This window comes from Equus quagga, unplaced genomic scaffold (genome assembly GCF_021613505.1).
Source record: "Equus quagga isolate Etosha38 unplaced genomic scaffold, UCLA_HA_Equagga_1.0 876_RagTag, whole genome shotgun sequence".
In the NCBI taxonomy this organism is placed as follows: Eukaryota; Metazoa; Chordata; class Mammalia; order Perissodactyla; family Equidae; genus Equus; species Equus quagga.
In genome coordinates, this window is record NW_025803611.1 from 236427 (window position 1) to 255932 (window position 19506).

The following is a 19506-nucleotide window of genomic DNA, read 5'->3' on the forward strand; positions in this document are numbered from 1 at the left end:
AAGAATATTCTTTTCACTTACTGAATGCGCCAACCACCATTCCTAGGGAACAGATATTGGAAAAGCCACAGAGAGCGTAAGTGGCAATTGTCTCAGAATGAATCTGTAAAATAAGCATAAACACACAGATGCATACATGGTGTGACCAGCTTAGTAAATCTGACACCCTAACTGAGCTTCCTATTCTGACGACAGAATCGATACTGACAAATAAGTGCACAGTGCACGGTGTCAAACACCTGTTGCTTCCTAGACTCTTTTTTCCATTTCCCCTTCCATTTCGATGGAGAGAAAGGGGCTGTGTGGATTCAGAGACTCTCTACAAAGGGCTTGGAATTGGTAATCTTGGCCTCTACAAAGGCTACTTTCAGCTCAATGACAACTTTTAATATTCAGTGTGACCTGGTCACCTGCTACAATGTGCCAGGCACAGGACCAGCTCCGGAAGACACAAAATTGGTCCCATAAAATATTCACATTACATTTATTTGATAAAAGTCTTATTCAGAATTATAAAGAACTGTTGTAACGCAATAATAAGACAAGTGCCTAATAAATGAATAAAGAGATTTCACAAAGGACAAGCAAATGGCCAATAAGCATGTGAGAAAATGTGCAACAGTGTTTGTCACCAGGGAAATGCAGATTAAAACAAAGAGATCCCACTAAAATGGCTAAAAACGTGGACAATACTAAGGGTTAGCGAGGATTTGGAACAACTGGAACTCTTGTACATTGTTGGTGAGAATGTAAACTGACACAGCCTGTTTGTAAAATACAAACATACTTGACAGTTTCTTATCAAGTTAACATCCACTGCCTGCATGACCCAGCAGTCCACTCCTAGGAATTTTCCCAGGAGAAATAAAAACATATGCCCACAAAGGCTGTACATGAATATTTACAGCAGCTTTATTCCTAGTAGTCCAAAGTTGGAAACAACTCAAACATCTTTCAACAGGCAAATGGATACACAAATTGTGGATTTCCATAAAATAGGAAGCTGCTTTGCAATAAAAAGGAAAATAACTAATATAGGCAACAACATGAATGCTAAGTGAGTCCACTCGTATGAAATTGTAGAAGAAGCAAAAGTAATCTATGGTGAAAGAAAGATCAGTGGCTGCTGAGACTGAGTTGGGGTGGGCGTGGGGGCTGTTGACTACAACTGGCCATGAGGATGATTTTCTAGGTGAGATGGAAATGTTCTATATCTGATTGTGGTCGTGGTGACACAGGTGATACATATGTCAAAACTCTCATGTACACCAAAAATGAGCTTTTTTGTATGTAAATTGTACTTCAGTAAAAAGAATATAATTTGAAAGGAATCATATCAGTAAAAAGGCAGCTCACAGCTATCACAGGAGTCCTTTCCATCTGGCCATGGGGTGTGCTTGCCTGTCTTTGCTCCTCAGCTCTGACCAGCCCATAAGAACATTAGGTGCCCCTTGGAGGTGGAAGAATGGACTGTCCTCTCACAGGGCCGTGAGAGGATGGAAGGTGAATTCATCCAAGTGTGAGTACTGCCCTCCGTCTCTATTCTAAGGTCAAGAGGAGTTGCTCAGGCCAGATGGTTCTTTCTCAGGGTGAGGGACTGACTGCAGAGGCTTGGAAGAGCCAGGGCACTTCACTGTTTACCGGAGACACACCCAATCTGGCAAAGGCACCCACACAATTGAGACAATAATTTTTCCCCCCCAAATCCTGAAAATCTATGATTTGGTTCAAAGAACAAACCAGGTCAATGCTACATTCAAAACTGGTAGTGCCTTTCTTTTCTTTCACCAACTGGATTTTTTAAAGCCCACATTCAAGACTCGAGTGGTCATGGTAAGTTTTTGCTGAGAAAGCCCCTCTTCCTTTCATGGTTTCTGAGAACTCCTTTGTTGATATTTTCATTCAGCGTGCATATAGCAGGCAGGAAAATAAAATATATCAAGTATTTGAGCAGTCCACTGTTTCTGGAAAAGCTCATCCTCGTCCCCTGCTCTGTCTAGTGCTTTTCATTTAGTTCAATTGGCTTGAAAAAGAGGCAACTTATTAAGAGACCATGGCGGGAGGGAGGGCATGAAGTGCTCGAGAGTCCTCTTTCTCCTTTCTGGGGACCTGTGGAGGGGGACACACAGATGGGGCCACGTAGGGTTTTATAAGAAGAGGAAAAGGAAGCTGGGGTGATTCTGCTCTGTCTTTGCCCATAAATGTGCAAGACTATGTGATGGAAAGAACTGCACTAGGAAATTAATAGGACATCCTACAGCTCTCCTTGCACATGAGCAAAGATGCCATATGTACAGGGACAGTACACTGTGGTACCAATAGAAAAAATCGATGAGTGTTTTTCAACAAGGGACTGGCTAAAATAAATTATGGTGTGCTCGTACAGTAGAATATTGTGTCACATGCACTGGTATGGAAAGGCATTTGAGATATGTTATTAAGTACAAAGAGAAAGGCTAAGGACAGTGAGCATAATATGACACAGGGAGAGGAGCTAGTGTCAGAGAAAGAGGGAGGATGACTCACTTTTCCCTCTACACCTTTTTGTACCTTTTGACTTCTGTGCCATGAAATATATTATGTATAAACAAACAAGCAAACATGCAAAGTATTATCTTTAACAAAGAGAAAATGGAGTAATAAAGTGTGACATACACATTCTGACCTCTTACCTCAGATGGAGGTCAGAACTGGGCACAATTTGATGGGTACCATGGGATTTTTGCCTATGGACCCAGAGCTTACACTTCAGTCACGTGGTATGTTTTCCAGGAGACTATGGGGACACCCTCACCTCTTCTTGGTTGGTATGCAGAAATTTCAGGACTCATTCCCATTTTGTTTATCTTGCCCCTGGTGGGGCTCACCCCCAACCTGAATCAGCTCTACTGGCCTGTCTCTCTCCTCTTACTAACCTGCTCACAAACCTGCTCAGCACTTCCAGACCTGTGAGCTTGCTTTGCTCATTAACAAAACTACTTTCTGTCAGCAACTGGCAGTTGGGGATGAAAAACATTTCACTTAACTGAGCCTATGGTTTACTTTTGTCAGGGAAGCAAGCTGGTTTGTGGTGGCATCCAGACAATGAGGACATTCGGCCAAGCCCCACTGTGTGGTCAGCTGAAGAATGAACATTTGAGAAACAGGAGTCCTATACAGTCACTATTCACATCAGATACGTGGGTCAAATGCCCTGATTAGAACACACAAATCAACACTCTCCTGGGGTGTGCTGTTATTTTGTGTAACACGTGGGAGTAAATGTGCATGTTTGGTCTTTGGGAGGCTGGAGAGTGGGGGCTGTTCAGAGGTGGGCTGTCTCAGTTAGGAGCTTGGGCAGCATGCTTTCCCTCCCCTTTCCTTTTAAAGCCCAATATGTGCCTAGGACATTAATTCCAAATGGATTGTTTCCATGAATCATAGTGGTGGCCAGAAATACTCACCGTTTCCCTAAGTTTCCTTGTGTGCCAATTCTGTTCTTTAGGAAAATAAAAGTTGGAGGCTCAGCTGCAAACATGGCCCAAGGAAGAGCCTCACCTGAGCTCCCTTATCCCATCCAAGGCCAAGGGGACATGAGCATATCCTTGCAGGCTATTGACCTGAAGTCCTGACATAGTTCTAGGGCGCTTGTCTCAAAGGTTCAGATCACAGACCCTGAGCTTCTTCTCTTCCCTCATCTATGTGGAGAGCAGAGATTGTGTCTCACTACTTCGTTAGGATGTCCAGGCTCTAGGCTGCATTTAGGCAGTTTCTCAGAGTCCATAGAATTCCTTAAGCTGAAAGTAAGAGAGCTTCCTATCATTAGACTCTGAGCTCAATGAGGGCAGAGGCCTCATCACTTGTTCAACACTGTGGCCTCAGTTCCTAGGTGCATTGCACACAGAAGGCATTCGATAAATGCTTGTTGACGGATTGATTCTAGTCCCAGCTCATATCACTCTGGGTTTGGACACACAGAGCTCAACAGTAAATGATCACAGTAGTAAAGATTAGTTGTGCTTCTTACACACACAAACACACACATTGATTAATTCAATGTAACTGAAAATTATGAGGTGCTGTGTTCATTATGAGCTCTCGATTTGGGGTCTGTTTTGTCATCTTCTAAGTGCCTGACCTAACATAAAGAGGCACCAGTAATGATTTGATGAAACATATATATATATATATATATATGATAAAGAAGTGCACTGAAAAACCAAAATGTTTACTCACTGACATATATTGCTGGACACCATCCACAAATTTGGGTCCAGATCGTTTCCTTAAATCCACCAATTTTGAGAGGTAGTCATAGGCCACAAATTCACTGAAGAAGGTCTTATAACCTATGAGTTTGGCAACCATAAAGCTGTCTTGCCAGTTCACTCCCATCATCAAGGAAAAGGGCATGAAGATGTAGGAGCATATTATCTACAAAATAAAAAGTAGATACTTTATTAGACGTGATTTCCTCCTGTTCTTCTGCCTCATCCTCATGAAGAGATTGTTCCAACCCCCTCTGTGTCACCTGTGGGCACAGAAATCCCTTCACATGCCCTTGTCCATATTTATCCATTAGGAGTCAAGGTTGGAATTAGTCATATGAAGTGACCTGGATCCTTGGGATGGAGAGAATGACTGTATGTTGGGGGAAGGAGTGTGACAGGAGACAGAGAAAGAGCTGTGGGAAGATAGAGGATACATGATAGGTTTGTGCTTGTGTAAGAGTGCACTAGTGGCAATTGGGGAAGGCGATTCACAAACCTATTTCATTTTTAAACGAAGATGGGCAGAAACAAAGTGGAGGAGAAACATGATAGAATATACCTCAAAACTCAGCTGTGGGTAGTCAAACATGTTTCCAAACCAGGACAGGGCTGAGTTCACAAAAGACAGCAGGGCCACGAAGGCAATCATATTCACAGCGATGTGTGCTACCACAGAGATGGATGAGGATGCTCCATGTGATGCTGCGTCTAGGAGATTCCTCGAATCACTTTATCAAAAAATAGCAATGGCAGAATTAACAAGGAGCTGTCAGCAGATGGACATCACAGGTGTAGATATGGGGTACTCAGAGCTCATTCGGATGGAGAGACAAACTCTCAGACCCATACCTTGGCCAAAGCCCTCACCTGGATTCCATGAAATCATGATGGGATTTATAATTACTGAGTGTAGGTGATGGGCTTATGGGTATCTAACTGTTATACTACTCTTTTAGTTGGGGGCATTTATAATTAAAAAGTTGAGAAAAGATAATATTATAGGTTTTAAAAATTATATTTAATTATAAGTAGCTACTAGAGAACATTTATAAAATATTCATGGTATAAGAACTAATAATTCAAGGAAGGCCAGGACATCCATCACCTAAGAAATGGAAGTCACCCTCACCCTTGAGTCCCCCTCCCCCTCAGTGCCCTTCCTTAATCTCATCCTCTTCAATCTCATAGGTACCTGGCTCCCTAGAAGTTGCTTCTCATTCCCTTTCTTTTCAATTTCCCGATATGTCTGCATCCCTAAGTAATATATTGTGTAGGTTCACACATTTGCTAACTTTATAAGTGGAATCACACATATTCCATATACATATATTCTTTGACAACTTGCTTTTTCATTCATGGTTATGACTTTACCCACATACAAACAAGGGGTGAATCTCAGAAACATGTTTGTTGACGTATTCTGTTCTTTAATGAAATACTTTTGAACATTCTAAATCCCCTAGTCTTTTCCACCCTTTTTTATTTGTTTTGCCCAGGGCAAAAGAAAATGAACTGAAGAGGGGTTAAGGATACCTATATCACACTTTCTTTCCCTATCATATGAGACACTTCCAGAAATGGTCATTCTATGGTTTTGCAACAGTTTTAAATCAAAGTTAAGTGAACACTACACTATATTTAAAATAAAATATCTACATTGAAGTCAAGGAAATATAATGACTTTCAGGCATTTGAAAGGTTTTCAGCCAAAGCAATCTTGAGAAAGAAGAACAAAGCTGGAGGCATCACACTCTCTGATTTCAAACAATACTACAAATCTATAGTAATCGTAACAGTATGGCACTGGCACAAAAACAGACACAGAGATCAATGGAACAGAATAGAGAGCCAAGAAATAAACCCCTGCTTATATGGTCAATTAATCTATGGCAAAAGAGGCAAGCATATACAATAAGGAAAAGATAATCTGTTCAATAAGTGGTGTTGGAAAAACTTGACAGCCACATGCAAAAGAATGGAACAAGGCCACTTTCTTATACTATACACAAAAATAAATTCAAAATGGATTAAAGACTTAAATGTAACACATGAAACCATAAAACTCCTAGAAGAAAATGTAGGCAGTCAGCTTTTGGACATTGGTCTTAGCAATATTTTTATGGATCTGTCTCCTCAGGCAAAGGCAGCAAAAGCAAAAATTAGCAAATGGAATTACATCAAACTAAACAGTTTTTGCACAGCAAAGGAAACCATCAACAAAACCAAAAGGCAGCCTACTGAATGGGAGAAGATATTCACAAATGATGTATCCGATAAGGGGGTGATAGCCAAAATACATAAAGAACTCATACAACTCAATAGGATACAAACAAAAACTTCAATTAAAACATGAGCAGAGGACCTAAATAGACATTTTTCCAAAGAAGATATACATATGGTCAACAGAAACATGAAAAGATGCTCAGCATCACTAATCATCAGGGAAATGCAAATCAGGACTACAATAAATTATCACTTCACACCTGTTAGAATGGCTATTACCAAAAAGATAAGAAATAAATGTTGGTGAGGATGTGAAGAAAAGAGAACTCATACACTGTGGGAGGGAATGTAAATTGGTGCAGCCACTATGGAAAACAGTATGCAGATTCCTCAAAAAATTAAAAATAAAACTACCATACACTCAGCAATTCTACTTCTGGGCATTTATTCAAAGAAAATGGAAACACTAATTCAAAAAGATATGTGCACCCCTGTTTTCATTACAGCATTAGTTACAATAGACAAGATATGGAAGCAACCTAAGTGTTCATTGATAGATGGATAGATAAAGAAGACATGGTATATACATACGATGGAATATTACTCAGCTGTAAAAAGGAATGAAATCATGTCATTTGCGACAACATGGATGAACCTAGAGGGTATTATGCTAAGTGATATAAGTCAGACAGAGAAAGACAAATACTCTATGATTTCACTTATATGTGGAATCTAAAAAACAAATGGATAAACATAACAAAACAGAAACAAACTCACAGATACAGAAGTACAAACTTCCAGTTATAAAATAACGAAGTCTTGGGGATGTAATGTACAGCATAGGGTATACAGTCAATAATATGGTAATAACTTTGTATGCTGACAGATGGTTACTAGACTTGCTGTGGTCATCAATTCATAATTTATATAAGTGTTGAATCACTATGTTGTACACCCAAAACTAATATTGTATGTCAACTATAGTTCAATGAAAAAAAATGTTTTCAAGTGCTGAAACAGGATTTTTGGGGGTGAAGTCTAATAGTCACTGGGAAATTAAATTCACTTTAATACTATAATTCACTGTGCTCCCTTTGTCAATTTTTTGCTGTACTTTGAATATGGAACTCCCTGACACCCCAGCTTGTACAGTCATTAATGAGGCGAATGAATCTCACTTACCTCATTCCCATTTTCATGGCATTCTTGAGGGTTATTTTAGGTGTTTCTGTCTCAGGCCAAAAGAGTTTAGCCACAGCCAATGAAGCGGGAGCTGACATAACTGAGGCAGTTAATAAGTGGGCAGGTGAAATCTGTGATTTTAGGAGAAAGAAGGCCAACTTAGGTTTAGCTTTTCTGTTGTGTTCAGAAAGAATGGCCTGAAAGCCTCACAAGGGAAGAGGGCAGGAATTGAGTTTATGCCAGAAAACAATGTTTCTTTGGAGGTTTGGAGGAGCTCAGCGAGCCAAGCTGGCATCACCATGAGACTCAGAGGGAGGAATTTGTGTGAATTGACCACATCCCTGGAGAGAGAGGCACAAAACCAAAGTCTGATCATTTCAGAAGAGAATTAATCCTGTGCTGTAGGAGCTTTCACAGATCCCTCCACCTCTCTGTGGTCCTTTGAAATGTTCAAATAGTCCCTAGAGCCCATATTTCATTACATCATTGATTTAGATGGGGATGTCTGGGGCTGCAGGCATGGATACAACCCTCTCTGTCTTCCTTGTGCTCTGCTGAAATTTTGTGCCTTTACGTAACACTCCTTTACGCAGAGTCCGTGTGATCTGTAAGCATCTCTGCTCTCCGCGCTGCAGGTCTACTTAAAGTCTTTCCCCTCCCCTCCCCACACCCTTATTGTTCCTGGATTCTCTTGCCTATCTTTTCAGAATTCCAGAATCAGCACCCCCTCCCCACGCCCATTCCACCCAGCACATTTCTGCAGGTGGCGTTCCCACAGTGGTGGAAGAGTGGATCATCTGGGGATCCAGTGACAGTGCTATTCCCACAGTGGTGGCAGAGTGGATCATCTGGGGATCCAGTGACAGTGCTGTTCCTGAGGTCTCCTTCACCCTTTTCCTCTTCCCTTTCCTGCTGGTCGGCTTCCAAGAAACAGATGAAGTCCTGGAGTAAAACTCGCCTATCCTGTAAGAACACCCAGTTGCCTGGGTCACACGGCTGCTATTGGTCTCATTTCTCCCATGGGGGTTGCATCTATGTGTGGCTTGTCGGCTCTGTGCTTGGGGCACACGCCCCAGTTATCATAAGGCTCTCCATCCCTATGCTATTGACCACCAGCTCTCAACGGGCTGTACATTGGAATCTGAGGAGCTTTAACAAAATACTGATGCCTGGGTCTCATATTAAGAGATTCTGGTTTAATTACTCTGGGGGATGGGCCTGGGTATTTGGGCTTTTAAAGGCTCCCAGGTGATTCTAATGTGCAGTAAGGTTTGAGAACCACTGCTCTAGGTCAGGGTCAGAAAAATTTTTCTGTAAAGGGCCAGAGAGTAAATATTTTTGGCTTTTTGGGCAACAACTACTTAACTCTGTAGCATGAAAGCTGCTGTAGAGAAACAAATAGGAGTAGCTAGTTTCCAGTTATAACTTCAATTACAAGAGAAGAAGCATGATCTAGAATTGGCCCATGGGTCATTCTTTGCTGACCTCTGGTTTAGATTGCCTTTACTAGTATAATAGGTTTTTTTCTTTACATATTTATATTTTCAGCCAAAGTAGCCTCATAATATGACTGTATTCTGCCATGGTTGGATATGATTCACATTTAGGTGATAGGGATATAAAAGAGGAGCCCCAAAGCTCCTTTGGGGTAATCCATTCAAATGCCAAAGGAACTGCGACCAGCCATAGAGTAAAAAGGACACTCTTTCAGCCTCTTTATCCAGCAGCAATGGTAAAGAAAAAAAAGAAATGATAATAGCAAAGAAAGAAGAGGTGGCATTTTCCATAAATTGATCCCCAAACATTCTTACCCCAAAAGAAATGTATATGCCTAAGACACTTCCAGCAATGGTAGAGAACCCAGCGGTCATGATTGCATGGAGTTCAGACTTGGTGACGTGTGGTAAATACGGTCGGACCAGCAGTGCAGACTCTGTCTGGAAATGAAGAGTGAGTGACCAGATTAAGCGTTCCCTGTTGAGTCTTAGGGGGGTATGCCAATCTACTCAAAATTCCATCCTCTAAAGCAGTATTTCTAAGAGTGGATCGCAGACCCCCATGAACATCACCTCGGAACTCCGTAGAAATGCAAATTCTCAGACTTACTGAATCAGAAACTCTGGGCATTGGAGCCAGCAATCCTGTTTTAACAGCCTTCCAGATGGTTCTGATGCATGCTGCAGTTTGAAACACCCTAGCTGTCTGGGTCATTTGAACTCTAGGTCAGTGTGCAGACAGAATCATGTGTAAAGTTTGCAGGATTTGCAAGGCCAATTCACACAAGGCCCCCACTTAGCCTAGGACTGGACTCTGCTGGCTGGGGACACTTTTCTAAAGTTGGAACACCATTGGCCAAGTAACTCTGCCCAGTGGCCTGGCCTTGAGAATGGGCGATTCCCAAGCCTCTGTGACTTCCCATTTTCCAGCTTCATCTTGACAGACTTTAAACCTCTTTGCTGAAACCGCAGGGAAATAGAGATGCAAGCAGAAAAGACAAACAAGGACAGGTGCCCAGAGGCCTTTTTCTAATTGAGAATCAGAGACCCCTTCTTTCCCTTGGGTGGAAAGGAATCAGTTAGAGTGTAGTTCAAAAGGCTTGAGTCCCATCAAGGAGGGCAGGCGGCCTGCAGCCTCGAGCTCTTCATAAATAGTGGCTGAACTTTTAGCATATTAGGTATCAAATTGAGCATGTGTGCAATTTTACAATTTCACCCTATTATTTCTAATTGTTCTGTGAGACTGAATGTGTTGAGCATCAATTTATGGATTGAATAGAAATTCGGTACATGAGCCCTCTTACCCTGCAGGTAGGAGTAATTGACTCAGAATGGTGCCCTAATTAGTCCAGAGAGATCTTATGATTGTAATTATAATAATTTCAACTCCTATGGAAGGAAGCATGGGCCCTGCTCCGAAGCCTCTGCTCCAGGTTAGCAAGCTGGGCTGGCAGATAAGAAGGCTCAGCTGCTTGGAGCAGTCATAAGCCTGGGATCCAGGGCCATGTGTTTTTCTGGGGGACTATTTTTGCTTCAAATCCAACTTCCTTGGGCAGCCATGCTAGCCAGCACTCACACTTGGTTTCCTTGGTATGTGACTCCATTTTGCCTGAAGCTACGTATGCAGAGTGATGAGGATGATTGTTACTATTTCTCACTCATCCACCCCTTAGGAATGCCACTGTTTTGAGAGACACTCCTTTTGCATCATATTTCTTTGCTTAAATGGATTTCAGGCAAAAGAGCATTTAACCATGGGATGGATCAGGGAGTGAAAATGCTTTTGCTCATCAGCATTGTTCTGCAGGCTCAGCAAAGACAGACTGTTTGCCAGTTGAGACAAGTTAAGAATGAACTCAGGTATCTATACAGCTGCACGGTCGTCGGTGGGAGCCTTTCCTGGTCTCTTTCATTGTCCCAGCCTTGCACTACAGCAGGTGAGGCTGCCTGCTACGGGTTTGCAGGCTCAAGATAGCGGTGAACTCCATGTGAGTGAATGAGCTGCTTGTCTCTGAAGGGTGGGCCAGAGGCCTCAACAATTCTATAAACTTACAAAAGATTGGTTGGGAATCTATGCATGAGAAGTCCAATGCTTTGACAAAATGCCTCAACCTTTCGTCCTCTCCATCAAATTTCCAGAACCTCAATGCCGCGTTCATGCATTGAGACTCTTGGAAGGGATCTCTCTCTCTCTCTCTCTCTTTCTCTCTCTCTGGAATATGGATTTTGTCTATCCTGAGGGGTCCTTATTTTGACACCGTTCCCTCTACACTAAAAGAAATAAAACCATCATATTTTTTTATTCCACTTTCTGGAAGTGCATTTCAGAGGTGTTTTGCTTTGTTTTGTTTTGTTTTTTGATATTGCAACTTACAAGTCCGATGAATATATTGCCAGCAGCAACTACAGATTCAATAGGAGATGATCCCACAGTAACCAGCATGACCCATCCAATCTAAAAGGGGACAAGGGACAAAGTCAGTGAAGAGCTATTTGTACACACAAAACTTCAAAGCAGGGATAAAAGTCTTTGGAGGAAAATGCTGAGGCCTTCAACAACTGTGGGCAGGCCAGCAATGGTGCTCACAAGAGTACATCTTACCTAGTCCTTAGAGCAGGCCAATCACACCCTCCTATTGGAGAGGTAAGTCTGAGTCATTGTACGTACTTTCAACATCATACGAATGAATTTGTATTGAAACGTGGTAGAGGAGTCATAAGTTATAATAATTGCTGACAGTCAGGGCAGGCTTACTGCATTCCAGGCACTGTTTTGAGCCCTTGATCTGAGTAACACTTTAATCCACACAATAACCCTTTGAGAGAGGTCCTATAATTATGCCCATTTGATAGAAGATGAAATTGAGGCACAGAACAGTTTAGCTGTTTTGTCAAAAACCACCCAGCTCATAGGTAGTGGAGTGTAGTTGACATTTGGCCCTTTCTACTTAACACTCAGTCGAGCATGGTTTATGGTCCCACTTTCGCAGTGGCCCTTCCAACAGAGACTGTGGTGCCTACCTCAGGATGGGGACTTCCTGTGGCATTCCTTCTCCTTAGAAATGAGCACAATAATTCTGAATGTTTTAATCGACAATAGGAAACTCGCGGGCCTTGGTGCTCTTACTGAAATTGTGAATTCTGCTGGTATTCTGTTTCTCTCTCTCTCTCCATTTTATTTATTGTCAGGGATCCAAGGAGGGCTGGGCTGTGCCCAAACCCTGTATGCACAGCCTCGCTATCATGTGCATTCAAACCAACTTACACGTTTCACACATTTCTGGTCTAACATGTGACGGTAGGACTGAGAGTTGCTGGGCCAGCAAGAATGAGATTAACTTTTTAGACTTTTAGACTTTTTTCTTTTAAATTTGTGTGCTTATAAAAACCCCTGAGGAGCGAAAAGTAGCTTCCCCTTCCTCCTCTGATTCCCTAGCAGCTTCAAGACCTCCTGCAGAACCTCCTGCGGAAAAGCAGTGACTCTGCATAAGGCACAGGGTGGTCGCCAACATGGAGGACAGTGCTGTTCTCCCCGGCAGGTGTGGGACCTGTGGGAGTCAATTCTGTGGCTAAAGAAGTAATTGCTAAGGTTTCATGAAGATAACAGTGGGTTGCAAGTCAAAGCCCTATCAGAAGTCCCTGAGATAGACTTCCCTCTGGGGACGCATGCAGGATTTTTGTGTTTGAATCCAGTAACTCGGGGTAGGGAGTAGAACTTTGTACGAAGAGAAAAGCACTTTGGAAAACTCTGAATAAATAGACTCTGAATAAATAGGACTCTGTCCCTGAAATAATCAGCTCTACAGCTGTCACCCATCCCTCTGGTCCCGTACCTTTCTAATGATCCACTGCATCAGTCTGAGATAGTAGAGCAGGGACACGATGGCGCCAAAAAAAATCACCATTGGCAGGACCTGGGGGAGGAGATGGAAGCAATCATGGGCTAACGTTGGCCTCAGGAGGATTAGTAGGTTTCAGATCAGTCTCCTTCTTTCTACCTCCTTTTCCTCCTCTGAAACGTCATAAAAATACTGGAAATGCCTCTTCAACTAAACAACACTTTTATCAGGCAGCTGCTCCATCTACAGTCTCTGATTCTAGTTTGCTTGGATAAGTTTGAGTATATTTCCTAGGAAACTTGACATTTTTGTTCCCCTCTGCTATAATGATCTTTTCTTCCTTTACTGTCTCAGAGAAGGTATAAAGATTTAGGGGAATTTGTAATAATTAGGCTCATTGAACTGAACGCCACTAGCAGATGTTCTCGTTCTGATATTAAATAGCCATGAGCTTCGCCACTTATTAACAGAGTAACCTGGGTCAAGATTAAGTGCCAGCAACCTCAGATCCTTATTCAAAGTGGCTGCACAGATCAGATAGAGCACGGTAGGTCCTCACACATAGTGCCTCCTATAGAGGAAGCATCTACTCTTTCGGCTTTTTAGAATGATAATTATTCTACTTATAGACTTTTGATCACTAACAAAAGATTAAACTTTGGAAACCAGCCTACTTCTGTGTTCACAAAGGTTGTCCTTTCCTAGATCCTATTTTCCTGATGCTCTTTGGGTGCCTTCAATGCAGCCTGTGTGTCTACAGGGAGCCGTGTCTCCCCTGCAGAGACCACACAGAGCTGCGGTCTCAGTCCCTCCCCACCCATACCCCTCCCCACCCCTTCCCATCTGCTCCCCAGATAAATGGCCAGGGACAAGCTGTGACCAGAGGCTCAGAATGACTGAGGACGATTTGTAAAGCATCCAATTTAGGAAACTCTATTAATATTATATGTGAAAAGACACTCTGCGCCATCATTCAGAGCTCATGCACTGACGTGCTTTTCTTGGCTTTAATGGGCAGGGAGAGCCTTCCTGAAAGTGTCAGGGAGTCAAAGGGGCTCATCTCTCAGATGTGCCCACAGGGATTCTGTGCTGGCAGAGAGGATGGAGGCTACTGCCCTGGGGGGAGCGGGAGGGAGGTCTGAGACACTGGTGGAGTCTGGGCAGCAAGTCATGCCTTCTTTGTGACTTTATTTTTTCCAATTCTGGATTCACATCACGATATGAGCATATTTCCATCTCAATTTGTAAACACTTGACCTTTCAGAGATGGCTTAGTTATCTCAGCACCAAAGCATCAAATCAGCAGTTTAAAAAAATATCCAGCCTAACAGTTGGCCTAACTTAAACTGGAGTAATTTGGAGGTAAACTGGGAGTACCTAAGTTAAAAGACAGTTTAGAAGTGTAGGAACAATAATACACCACAAAAATAAAAACTGAAGAAAAAGCCAAATGCATCTTTCTGACTCATTGACAGGCATCTGTAGGGACTTCCCAGAGGACAGTGACTTCCTGGGGCTTGTGGGAGCCCCGGGAGGGAAGCGAAGAGGCCCGGGCATGGGGCCAGGTTGACTTTCCACTGTAAAATAACACCCCTCTTTGGCTGGGAGAAGGCCCAGCCCCCAGACCTCCCATAGGCAAAGGCTGTGCTGAAGGAAAATGGGAACGGTTTAGCACGAGGATGGTTCTGGAAAAACAGAGGCTGATGTGGGTGTCCAGTTGTCCTGATTGGCCTAGGACTGAGAGTTTCCTGAGCACAGATCTGTCACTGATCCTGGACCTAGCAGCCATTATTGGCCATATGCCTGTTCATGGTCAGGTACCTAATGATCTTTTCCCTGAAATCTCAGATACTGTTGCACTGTATGATTTTTCATAAGAATCTCAGACAACGCTACAAGTCCTCCAAATGTATTCCAATATTTCCGACCCCTCTAGATGTTTCCCTTAATGCTATAGTAACAAAGTAAACATTTATAACCTACTGACTTCAGATAAAATTGTCATGAGAAAGGACAGTGGTGTGCTGTGCACCTATGACATGCCCAGCAGCTATACGCCAGGTTTCTGGTAGTTGGGTTCTATCAGAACATCTACAAAGACTGAGAAGTTACTGAAAAGGATGTGACTCCATAGAAAAGGGTTTGGCTTTACCTTAAATGCCAAGAAGTGGTCTTTGTAGTTCTCACCAAAGAGAAATGAAGCACCAGCGTCAGTGTGCTCCAAGAAGGTCTGAGATAAAGAAAGGGCAAGAAGAGACCATTATAACCCCTGAAGTGGTGGTTACTGTTCTCAGGACCCACCAGGCCCTGCAGAGGGTGAGGACCCAGCAAACTTGTTGGATAGACTTGGAGAGTTAATTTTCTCAGCTTTTCTCCCTCCAGTGGGCAGCATGGAAGTGTATTTTTGAACTATAACTGCACACAGATTTCCTGGCATTTCTAACATTCCATCTGACTCTAGAGTGCTGAAAAGTAAGCTGGGCGTGGTGATTTGATCCAGAAGCAATAGATGGCACATGGGTGGCACTGCTGACCACTAGATGCAAAGAGAGCCTGTTTCACTGTTTGTGGAACCATCTTAGAAGTGTGACACCCCTTGGGCAGGATGAAGGGGGCAACCGGGAGAGGGGAGAGATGTAGTGGATGGTATGGGTGAGGGGCAACAATAATATTAATAAACTGGACAGATTAACATTTGACACATAAAATTATTTGTCTAACTCATGCTATGAAATTACAGTTTGGGTCAACTCACGAGATAAATAAACCTATTTCTGACATATCTTGAGGATTATATTAAAATGTTAAAACACTATAAAAGTAAGCTATTCTTTTTGAACCCAACTTACCTCAACTTGTTTGCCCAACCACTGAAAAGCCATAAGTCCAGGGCCAGTCCTTAGTATTATGAGCCCAAGAAGAAACTGTAACCCAATTCCCCAAAAGACAGGCCTCCAGCGAACCTATGCAGAAAGATGGAGAGAGACGTATCTTATTAGAGGATGAATGCTGACCTCCACATAAACGCCCAGAGCCTCACTGTTTCCTTGGAAGCTTCTCACACGTGGCCTGTGACCCACCTTCTCTGGGAGGCCCAAGCAGTCATGAGCAGAGTCCCTTAATAAACTCATATGCAGAAATCTCAAGGTTGTATTCCCTCTTTTTAAACCTGAGTTTGACGCCTTCAGTCTCAGGGGAGTATGGAACCATTATGCCATGATAAAACAACTCAAACCCAAAGAGTAGTCTTAGCAGGGCCATAAGGAGGAAGGATCTATCCTTGCTGGTCATGCTGTAAATATTCAATACCTATAATTATTTCCCCTTCTAGAAGATGGAGAGGCAGAACATGACTTCTCTGTGTCCTAGGTTTGTTGATCTGACAAACTGTAAGTGAATTAAGTAAAAAAAATTCCACCCTGTTGAGGGGCTCTCATTTCACTGCAAAAGGAACCAATTAACTCTAATGCAGACCCAGGGAGAGCAGAGTCATGGACAATCAGCTTCTTTCATTTTTGGTGCAGAGATGAATGGCCTGCAAAGAACTATGGGATTGGAGGCATAGAAAACAGCTGAGATGTTCACAGGGGAAAGAAGTGGATCACATTAGGTGACTTTGGTTTCTGACTAATGCTTTCTTTTGAGGGCTGAACCTTTCAGCCAGTAAAGTCTTCCAGGATTTGCCATTATGAGTCATTTGTGAACAACTGATGTCTCAGAATTTTTGCCCATGTGTTGGGTTACTCACTAACAGAACAAGGATGAAGCTGGAATTCAATGTGAACAAAACTGTTCAAGGACAAACTTTTGGAGTAAAATAGACAAAATTGCAAATAGAAAATTGATAAACTGCAGAACCCCATGGTAGAATATTACATTATTTACTGGTCTGGGAAATCTGGATCAAAATGGATGAGTTTTCTTTGAATGCGTGTTTGATGGGGAGAGGAGGGGACACGAGGAGAAGTTTTTTTTTTTTAATATTATTATTTTTTTATTGAGTTATTGATAGGTTACAATCTTGTGAAATTTCAATTGTACATTAATGTTTGTCAGTCATGTTGTAGGTGCACCACTTCACCCTTTGTGCCCACCCCCCACCCCACCTTTCCCCTGGTATCCACTAAACTGTTCTTGGTCCATAGTTTTAAATTACGAGGAGAAGTTTTACTTGACAGGACAGAACATGTCACTGAAAGTGTAACTGGAAAATTACTGAGAATGAACAATGAGAAAGTGACAGTTCTATGAAAGTTCAGGAAGAAGGACCCCCTAGCCACTCAAAATATCATAGCAAGGTAAGAAAAATACTGAATAACAGTTAAATTCTCTCACACTCATTAATTTGAGCAATTTACACATGAGAAAAAAGAGGGAAAAAATAAAAAAGATCAATTTGATACTTACTTTGGTTGGGTTCTTGGAAAATAGGAACATCAGGATAATGAACATTATGAGTCCACCGAAGGACACCAGCTGCCGTTGGCCCAATTTGGCGGTGTCAAAGATCAGCCAGAAAACAACTCCCAGGATCAGAGAGCTCCAAATCACCCTGAGAGAACCATAAATGGGGCATCTTTTGTTGCATTTGTGGCAACATTTGTCGCATTCAAGTGCTAGCTTGAAAATCATAATCAGGTTTAAACTAACAAACATAAATTATTAAGAGTAGCACACTCTGGCACCAGAAGTTATGCTTCTAGAAATTGCAGCAGACCCTCTTTTGTTGTGGCTATAAAGGCAAATAGCCAAAAGCTTAAGCAATGTGTCCCCCTCATTCACAACTCTTGGGCACTTCAAGGATATATAAAGGGGTGAGAGAGAAGAAAGGATGTTTGGAGAGAAGTCTTGTGATTCCTTTGAGAGATCTATGGGGAGTCCTCATCTCCATTTTAGAAGACGGTTGAGGCGTTCCTTTCTTCCCTTTAAGGGAGAACTTGAAATGCCTTCTCTGCAGTTGGGGGACCTCACCCGAGTGCCAGAGTGTCAAGTTGGTCTTTAGAATAGATGCAACTCCCTGGGGAATCAGGTGGGTATGACCAGGCTGACTCATGGCTTGGATGGCAGAACCAGAAAGGGTGCTGTGTTGGGATTGCACAACCCTGGTTTATTAGGCCAAGGATGTATGAAGTTTCCTGGTAGATCCCAGGTGGGCCATGCTGGGGAGAATGGGCCCTGTGTCCTACCAAGGAGGGCCACCTGGAGGGAGAGGAGGTCGCACAGAGAGATGCTGTGAGAAACGCCCTGAGTGGTCACCTGCAGGTCACTGGCTCCTGTAGGAGAGGTTTGGCTGTAATAATTCACAGACCCTTCCTCCCAAGGAGACCAGCTTTGTGCCTAGAGCAGAGGGTCACCTCCCCAAGTGAGAACCATCCTGTCCTTTGGACAACATCTTATCATTTAGTGACAGTTTAAATTAAGGAAGTTTGTAGGGACATTTGAACACATCTCAAATGAGTCATTACCTTACCAAGGCCTTGATTTCATGTTTGTAAAAGGAAGGCATTTTAACGGATTATTCCATAGGTTGTCTCTAGCTTCAATATCCATAAATGAGGAAGCAATTTCAGAACACAGTTTTGGAAGAGTTTTCAAAAAGACTAAGCTCCCCTTCAACAGCAGTAAGAGAACCAACTGCATTTACCACTTCAGCCAGGACCAATGGTCGTCCAGAAACTCTCTGCCAGGAGACAGGAGCTCCTCAATTTGATGCTCATATTTGGCCATAAAGTGATCCCAGACCACAAAGAAGATGGCAGCCACAGTGATCACGAACAGAGGAACGGCTCTCTGAAAGTTGAGGGCACACGCGGCGATCACCATAGCCAGGTAACCTGCCAGGAAGCAAACGCAGACGGGGACCATCAGCACAAGCTGGACACCAGCCACAGCACCAATCGGCTCAGTCAAGGGGAGGTTCAGTCGAGGGACCATTGAAGGTGGGAGTGGTTGTGATAGGGCTGTGGGCTCCTCTGACTATAAATAGTGTATTTTGGGAGATTTTTTTGTTTTTCCAAGCCAGTCCCTAACAGTGTCACCATGAACACTAGGAGGACAGCACGCTAGGTCTTTTTCGCTTATAGAACCTAAGAGTTCTCGAATCCTGACACTTCATCACCCAGCCTCTCACGCAGTACTAACCACTTTTTTCTGGCATTCAGACTTGGCAGGTAAGCTTCCGTGAGAGAAAGGCCAGGAGTTGAAGCAACCACTGACTAAAGGTATTGATTCTCCTGGTTTGCAGCTCAGATTTGGCCTAAGCTTGAGTAGGAAAACAGGCCCACCAACCATCTCTAAGTGTTCCGGGATCTCTACAGAAAAGGGGACGGGGTGGGGCAATTACCAAGGTGGCTGCTTTTAAAGAGGAGTTTGTAGGATAAGAACAACAAAGTTTCCTGTTAAAGGTCAGCAAACAGTGTCTGCAGGTTAAATGTGGCTGCCACTGCTTCGTAGGTGGCAAGTACAGCTGTATTTGTATGTTTGTGTCTGTCTTCTACAAATAAAGTCTCATGGGAA

At 42.9% G+C, this 19506-nt stretch overlaps 1 protein-coding gene across 1 annotated transcript in view; it reads right to left on the minus strand.

Moving 5' to 3' along the window:
* Positions 1-19506, minus strand: part of LOC124234540 (solute carrier family 28 member 3-like) — a gene marked incomplete at its 5' end in the record, with an annotated part of 35989 nt that overhangs the window by 2280 nt on the left and 14203 nt on the right. The window contains 11 exon segments of the mRNA XM_046651882.1: positions 22-103; positions 4216-4413; positions 4810-4978; positions 7656-7786; positions 9467-9592; positions 11526-11606; positions 12985-13065; positions 15143-15220; positions 15840-15953; positions 17398-17542; positions 18635-18824. Of these exon segments, the coding sequence (XP_046507838.1) occupies positions 22-103; positions 4216-4413; positions 4810-4978; positions 7656-7786; positions 9467-9592; positions 11526-11606; positions 12985-13065; positions 15143-15220; positions 15840-15953; positions 17398-17542; positions 18635-18824 (1395 nt within the window).